This window comes from Prunus persica, chromosome G2 (assembly GCF_000346465.2).
Source record: "Prunus persica cultivar Lovell chromosome G2, Prunus_persica_NCBIv2, whole genome shotgun sequence".
NCBI lineage: Eukaryota > Viridiplantae > Streptophyta > Magnoliopsida > Rosales > Rosaceae > Prunus > Prunus persica.
In genome coordinates this window covers 8,000,357-8,008,889 of record NC_034010.1, presented here as the reverse complement: position 1 = coordinate 8,008,889, position 8,533 = coordinate 8,000,357, and the positions used below count along the sequence as shown (strand labels likewise).

The following is an 8,533-nucleotide window of genomic DNA, read 5'->3' as shown; positions in this document are numbered from 1 at the left end:
TGGACTTTAAATGTCTTTGGGTTTCTCGTGACTTTTTTGGGCCTCAACACTTCTTTTGTTTTGTTTTGAGTGGGTGAAAACATACACTACAAATTTTTTTAGTTGATTGGAGAAAGCTTGGATTTATATTTCCTCTTCTTCGGCGTGTTTCTTTTTTTTTTTTTTTTGACACGTTTTTCCTTTTTTTCTTCTGTTGTTAACAAAAAGAGAAGAAATGTAAATACGATTACTGAATGACACAATACTGACTCAAATCCAACTTCTCTACTAAAATCAATGCGCTGAATTCCAACTCAACCAAATACTCGCTTGTGTTATTGTCCAGCACACTCAAGTATATATATATAATATACACGTAAAAAAAATTTCATGGCCTTGTGTGGTGGCATCACTTGCACACACCCTTAGGGCCGCCCCTGCATTCAATGTATTTCCTTTCAATTTTTTATGGTAAAGTAATAGATAATTGACTAAATAAACATCCTCCCAAGTTTCAAGAAAAATTTCTAAGTTTTTCTTACAATTTTCGTGATTTCTATTTAATTTTTACCGATATCGATAATTTCTTGATATTTCCATAAAAATTAAACACAATATTTTTAAAACCATCGATATTTTAGACCTTGAGGAAAACTCATCATAAAGGAAAAACAGTTTGTCTTTTTGGTCTCAGGAAAAACAGTACTTTGTTAAATATGTTTAAGATTTCCCTCCCTCCCAAAAATTGAAGAGGGAAAACATCATCGTCTTGTCTTTTTCTACAACTAGCTTGCAAACCAAATTTTTTATACCAACATTGTTCCTCTACTGGACTTCCACCAAAGTCGGCAGGACAGATGTTTGGTACCAAAAGCCAGAAAGAGAAATAAACAGAGAGAGAACTAAAAGACACAATTCTTCGTTCATATCCAAAATGGCCGAAGGCACGAGACTAGAATACAATCAGAGTGAGAAGGAACATCTAAGGAGATCGTTACACGTGTCTATGGGCTACTATCAATAGGCCAATAGCAAGAGATCCTAAGGCCCAGCAGCAAGGGATCGTAACAAGATACCTCAACATCTTTCTGAACCAATTTTTCCAAGAATGAAGCACTTTTCGCATTTTTCAGACTCTCTGCTGCCAAGTGATAGATTGCCTAATGGTTCTCAGCCATGGTCTCGACATAATCATCTAAGCTTATCAGTTCTTCCTCACTTTTTGAAGAACCGCAACAAAGGTGTTATGCTCTTCTGATTTCCAGAGTCCTCGATGCGTCCCAACTTTAGAAACATGCCAAAGTTCTCCAATAATTTCTTGTAATCCAGGGATCAAGTAATACCATTTTACAAGGTAATAACAATTTTCAGCCTTTCAAGTGGAATCAAAGAAGAAAACACAAGCTTAATTGCTGCTACCACCCTCTTATTTTCACTCTCAGAGACCTCTTGAATCATGTCAAATGTTTTCCGTATGAGTCTCTTTCTCATAATCCTTACCTGAAAATAGCAAAGAAATGGACACTAAGAAATAATACGATACGACCTGATACAAATATCTAAGCACATAACAAGAACAAAGAACAAAATATTAACTGCTACAGAGATGTCCAAAGAGTAATCGGATTCCCTTCACAAAATGCACAAAGATAGTGGAGAACTAGGGCTTACAATTCGACTTTCTTGAATAACCTCTTGAGAAACGTTAAGAGGAAGATCATTCGAATCCACCACACCCTTAAAAAAAAGCTCAGGTATCAAGGAAACTGCAACAGAATAATTCAATGTATTACAGCCACAAACCATATTTCCAAGCAAATAAGCATCAACCCCAAAATGTATTTTCAACATTCCAGATGGCACATCACAATTGTAGCTGACGCCATTGTCTATAACATCTAAACAACTCCATTGATGATGAATAAAAAAACTCTTGTTTTGATTAGAACATGTAATAACTAAAAGAATATTAAGAGATACTTCATTTTCCAATTTAAATACAGAATAAACAGTCAACACCAGCACTGTTATACAAGTTATTTTCCGCATAAAGTAAATCACAAAGGAAACTTAATGTGCAACGGTATCTGCAACAAAGAAGATCACCACTGACATGAAACCAAAACAACGAACTAAATGGAAGCTCAAATTCACATGGTTTCCAATATATCAAAACTTAGAAGTTCACCATTAAAATCATCTGAGATAAATATCCGTTTCACATACAAATGTATATTCTTTGTTCTTGCATTCACTACATCCTCATTGTTAAGAGACCCATTCCAGGAATATAAAGAACACTGCTGAACTCCACCTCACACTGCGCAGATTTTAAAGTTAAACTCCAAATCTGCTACATTTTCTACCTCAACCAAATTATTAAAACAACTGCCAACAAGAGAGAGAGAGAGAGAGAGAGAGAGAGAGAGAGACCATTCCAGTACCTCAGTAGTGAAGTGAGTGGATGCAACTGGATCCAAGAACTCACTGAAAGTTTTCTTGTAAAATTCATGGTACTCATCTTTTCAACTTCCTTTGGATTCCACATCTGCACAAGAACAAAAGCAAAATTAATTTAAAAAAAGGCTAACAAAATATATAACAAGAAAATACAAGCACATTAGGCAAACAGACCATGCAGAATCTAAAATACACGTAAGAACAACAGATTCTCTTAAACTTATAACTGCAAGGTATAGAGAAATATAGCGTCAAGGATTAGTTTTTCTGATTTTGATACAAGTTTCTACTCAGAGTCATATTTTGATAACAATTTACTTTTTTTTATTATCACCTACAATGTACACTTGACACGCACCTTCAACTAATAAAGAAGTAACAGTCCAACCATTAAGGAAAAGATGACTCACATGGAGATACCAATTCTACGAATCCCTTCAAAACTTGCCATATAGAGGGAAAGGGTTTGACAGGGCAGAAAATGAAGTCCTCACCTCAACAGTCCTTGATTTTTCTTGCCATATATAGATGGGGAAGGAAACAAACTGCAAGTAATTCTTCACAAAACCCTGGATCTGGGCCGGCTCTGAGAATTCATACCCGTCATCTGGTTGAAAGGAGAAATATAACTTTAAGATAGTTCTCCATAAGACATCAGAGGTCTGGAAATGGGATGAAACTTAATTTAAGAAGAAGAAAAAGAGGTCTGGAAAAGCACAAAATGTCCTCTGAAAAACAGTATTATGTTATTATGAAAGAACTTGGAAAGGAATCCTAAGTGCTGTTTTGACTTGGTCATCTCTGGAAATATTTTTTTTTATGAGAGAATGGAGACATGAATATAATGTTATACCTCATGAACTGAATTTTTCTACTGAGCCAGTGAACAAGTTTTCCCCATGGTCAGATGCCAAAAGATATTCACTTCCCCATGGATTACTCACGAAGAAAGCCAAGTTTGAACATCTCAGCTAGAAGCTCAGCTACTGAATTGAGATCACCAACATGGCGAAAAGTATTCAGCATCACCCCACACAGTTCTTGATCAGGACAAATCCCATTGGACAGCATCATACAGAAAAAATATTTTGCATCAGTTATTAGACACCTTTTGCACAATCTATTAATAACAGCACTATAATCCTGAATGGAGATTTCAAATCCTTTCTTCACCATTTGATGGAAGAGCCCCACTGCCCTATGTACATCACCCTTTGCACAATGTGCTTTGATCAATGTGGTATAAGCAACTTTTGTCAAATTGATATTGCAGTCGCAAAGAGAAACCAGTAGCCTGTCAGCATCCATTAGGTCGCCATATACACAAAGACCATTGATGAGAACATTATATGTAACAGGAGTAGGCTCAAGATTATGAACCAACATCTCATTATGCAACTGAAAAGCTTTCAAGAAGTCTCGAGCTCTGCAGAAACATTTGATCAGAGTATTATACGTGATCTGGTCTGGAGTTAGGCCCTTAGCATACATATCCTCAACTAAGTGAACAGCCTCCTGCAGCTTCCCCAGTTTGAAAAGTGCTTTAATTACTACTGTGTAAGATACATGAGTTGGCTGTACAGCATTTGCTTCCATCTCCTGAAGCAACTTAAGCATTCCATGGATGTTTCCTCGTTCAATGTTCGCATTCATAAGAGTAGTATAAGTAAATGGACTTGGGAGCAAGCCATGCAGCTTGATGGTGTCCAACATCTTATGAGCCTCAGCCAGTTTCCCAGTTTTGCAGAAACCATAAATAAGAGTATTGAAAGTGACAATACTAGGATTTATTCCCTTTTCAATTATTTGTTTATATAATCGTGTGGATTCTACAATGTTACCTAATTTTACATATCCATCCATCATAATATTATACAGCACAATATCCTCTGTCACATCCCTTGTTAGTAGATTGTCAAAATACTTCCTTGCCTCCGATATATCCCCTTTCTCACGCAGACCTAACAGAATAGAACGGTGTGCAAAGTAATTGGGAATGATTCTCTTCATGTACATTTCTCTATATAGTTCACTTGCCCTCTGAACATCTCCTTGCTTGCATAGGCCATGAATGAGGATAGAGTATGTTATAAGATCTGGTTCCAAGCCAACAGCTTCCATCTCATACAGCAATCGCAATGCTTCTTCTACTCGTCCACTTTTACACAAACTGCTGAGAAGTACACTGTATACAATGACACTCAACTGAAAACCCCTTGAAAGCATCTCTTTCCTGAACTTAAGGGCTTCTTCAATATTGCCAGCATGGCAGTGCCCACATATCAAAATTGTATATGTCACATGATCCGGATTCAACCCTTTAATCAACATCTTCTGAATGACCTCATGTGCTCCAGTCATCAAACCAAGTAGATGAAACCCCTTACAAAGAATGTTGTAGGTGACTGTGTCAGGCTGTACCCCATGCCTCTCCATGTCTTTAGTGAACTCCAATGCTTCTTCCAATGAACCAGCTATACACAGCCCATGAATAAGAATATTATAACTGTATGAATCTGGAAGTAGGCCACACTTGAACATCATACAAAAAAATGACTTCGCAATATCCACAAAACCCAATTTACAAAACCTAGACATGATGGTATTGAATGAAACAACTGAAGGCCCACTGTCCCCCCTTTCCACACCCATGAGGAACGAAACTGCATCTTGTAGGCCGGATTGCTCACATAGTCCATCTATAAGTATGGCAATAGTGTGGTCACTCTGATGAGTTCCACTATCTTTAATTTCATCATAAACACTCCACATGATATCTGTATGTCTTAAGTTATGCAACAGGCAGTTATAGGTTGGTGCTGAAACGTTCAAATTCAGATCTTTCATCCTAGCAAGAACAGACAGAGCATCATGAATCATCTCAGATCTTGAATAAGCAAACGCCAACATATCCCACACCACACCACTCGAGTCCCAGTCCCTGAATCTATGTAAGAGCAGCTCACAAAGTGAATGTGCCGAACTGGGCCCTATCACAAATCACAAGAAATCTATAAACAAAAACTTGATCAAAGATAAAGAACAAAAGCAACGAAACGATTAGGCAACACCCATTAGTCAGCCAGCCCCAATGTACCCATGAGCCTTGCCTAATCTCAGAAATCAGGCCCACAATCTATAATAAAAAGAAAGTACTTCAAAAACCATACCTTCCTCATCCACCATTTGCTTCACAAACAAACGCAGTTCTTTAAACAGCCTTCTCCCCGCTAATACATGAGCAACAATAAACTTTGAAACCCTGGAATGCCGAAACGCATACTCATTCCTCAAAAGGTTGAAGAAACCGAAAGCCGACTCCGGGTTCTCAGTGCTCAAGCTTTCAATAATCAAATCCACCTGAGGCTGATTCAAAGTCGGGATAATGGTTTTGAAACGATGATCACCTACACAATTTCCCAAACCAAACATTCTCAAGCCGGCAATGACTTCGGAGACTGCGTTTCTAGGGTTTGGGACGACGGTGGGCTCCTCATCGAGCTTTGCTGCAGACACTGAGGGTTGAGTGAAGATGAGGGAAGAGAGGGGAGCGAGAATTCGAGATTTTTGTAATATATGTATGGGCTTCCATTTATGGATGTGATTGAGCATGGAAATGGGGACTAGGGTTTAAGCATAAAAGGGCCTCTTTCTCACGAAAATTGGAAAGCTGAGAGAGAGCGAGAGAGAGAGAGAGAGAGAGACGGGAGAACAGATAGAGCTTTGATTGGACCAAATTCGAAGCTTTAGCGATGCAGACTGTGGAGGGAGGCTAGGGTTTTAGGGATCCGTTTGGCTTCCCGGCAATTTTGAAGCTTCACTGCTGAGGGTGGGCATTTCAAGTTTTCAACCAATGAATCGAGCCGAACCGAATCGAAAAAGATCCGAAAAAAGTCAAGTTAGGCTCAAAATCGAAATGTACCACTTTGGATCCTCTAAAATATGGATACAGATGGTATTAGAAATATTGATAGTCCAAAAAATATGAAAATTTTAATGAAAATATTGGGATATTATTGAATCGATAAAAATTGAATAAAAACCACAGAAATTGTAAAAAAAAACTGAAAAAAATTTATTGAACCTTTGAAGAATGTTTATTTAGTCAATTATTTATCACAAAAAATTAGAAGGAAATGCATTGCATGATGGGTTTTACTGATTTAATTTGATTATATAGCGACCTGAGAAATACTGTGAGTGTAGAAAATACGTAGTAATTAATAAAAGAAGGTTAAACACACCATAATTATTTATACATAATGATTTACTACAATATTTTACACTTTATACATTGCATAGTAAGATACATGAATGACTTAGTACCACATAGAGTTCCCCTTTGCGTATTATCACAAAAACATAAGCAACATGGTGGTTCAGGCGTTGGATGAGTGAAACGACAGGGGTTTGAATCCCCTTTGCGTGTGTGCTTTGTGTTTTTTTTTTCATTACAGCGATATTTTCTATATTTTTTATATTATAGCGATATTTTGACAAAATATTGCTAAAGTGCTAGCTAAATTATCGATATCGATATTTTTCGATATTATTGTCGATATTATCGATATTTATACAACATATGTATGGATACGTTCCGAAATATCCGTGAATCGAAAAAACGATAATATCATCGATATTTCGTCGATATTATTGATATTTTAGACTATGGTTCTAATCAAATCTCAGTTCTTATTTTGAAAAAACCAATATAAATCAAATCGAATAAATTATGTTAAGTTTACTTATTTATTTATATTCAAAATTATTAATAAGTCTAATTAATATTTAAATAATATTTATTTACACCATAATTAGCGGAGCATATTCGGCATTAGAGGACTGATACCTAGGGAGACACGCCAGTTGCCAATATGGAAAAACACTCCAAGACACTTAGACAACCCTTAGAATACAAGTGACATCACCATCTTCCTAACCTACCGAAAGAGGACCTCTTTCCGAAGCGGTAACCGCCTGCCGATGCTCTCAACTACAGAACCTAGAACAGTGGACACGTGTCGCCACCACAATGATTTGCACAAAAGTCTCACATCGAAACTTTATGCAAACTCTCATTTTCACTTCCCTATAAACAGGGAACAGTACCCAGATAAAAAGGGTAATTACTTCTGACTTTTATTGTTATTCAGCCAAAGTTACCACACATCCTATATTCGCTTACTTAAGCATCGGGGAGCCTTCGGCAAGTACCACACCGGTGCCCAAGACTTAACGATTGTTTCTTCCTTATTTTCTTTTGCAAGGTCTTTCCCTACTGAAAGACCACAAACCCTCTCGCGCTGCTAAAGATCCAACACTTCTTCCAAATAAGTTGACCTCATAATTTGGGCATCAACAATGTTAGTAACTTCAAGTACTATTTATATTTTAGCTCAATTAATACCCAAATATTTTAGTTCCAATTTATTATACCCAACTAAATAACTACTTTAACTTCTTCTTCTTTTCCCGGTAAACCATACTCATTCTTGTTGTGCTTCCGTCTTTCTCTCTTTTCCACCTATTTCTTTCTATTTCTCTTCATCTTTATCTCTTTACCTCTTTCTCATTTCTATCTCTTTCTCTCTTATTTTATGTCTTCTACCTATTTTTCTCTTCTTCCTAATTTTTATCCTTCCTATTTCTCTCTTCTTCACATTTTTATATTTTTATTGTTCCAAACCGAAAACTGGGCAGAATCGAACTAGAACTTCATAGGTCCAATATGGTTCAAACACTTTTCATAAAAAATCGAACTGAGTCAGACCGTGTATAAGTTCTAGTTTCAATTCTAATTCAAGAGAAAAACTTAATCGAATCGCACCGTGCCCCCCCTATTAACAAGGGTCCTAAGGGGGAGGTGGGTGAAAGTTGGATAGGGGAGAAAGGAAGATAGAGTGCAGAGAGAGACAGAGGCAAAGAGATCAGATGGAGTCGATCAAAGGAGGAGTGGGAGGCGGAAGGGGAAAGGGGGAGAGTTGCTTTTTTTAAAAACTTTTGAAATTAATTAATTTTTTAAAATTTTTATCATGTTCTATTCTTTTAATAGTTTTTAGGTTTCCTGGTCTATTTAATTAGATTCTGTTTGTCA

The 8,533-nt window shown here is 36.9% G+C and overlaps 1 protein-coding gene across 5 annotated transcripts; it reads right to left on the bottom strand.

Moving 5' to 3' along the window:
* LOC18786543 (putative pentatricopeptide repeat-containing protein At1g13630) lies at positions 879-6,475 on the bottom strand. Of its 5 annotated transcripts, XM_020558136.1 has the most exons (7): positions 5,610-6,475; positions 3,293-5,429; positions 2,850-3,046; positions 2,413-2,527; positions 2,206-2,299; positions 1,651-1,745; positions 879-1,479 (listed from the first exon to the last, which is right to left on the bottom strand). In XM_020558136.1, exons 1-2 carry the CDS (start codon positions 6,049-6,051, stop codon positions 3,376-3,378), a joined length of 2,496 nt encoding a protein of 831 aa, XP_020413725.1. In that variant the 5' UTR covers positions 6,052-6,475; the 3' UTR covers positions 879-1,479; positions 1,651-1,745; positions 2,206-2,299; positions 2,413-2,527; positions 2,850-3,046; positions 3,293-3,375. The 5 variants fall into 5 exon arrangements, with proteins under 5 accessions (XP_020413725.1, XP_020413724.1, XP_020413726.1 ...); XM_020558135.1 differs by lacking the exon at positions 2,206-2,299 and having other exon boundaries at positions 2,424-2,527; positions 2,850-3,101; XM_020558137.1 differs by lacking the exon at positions 2,206-2,299.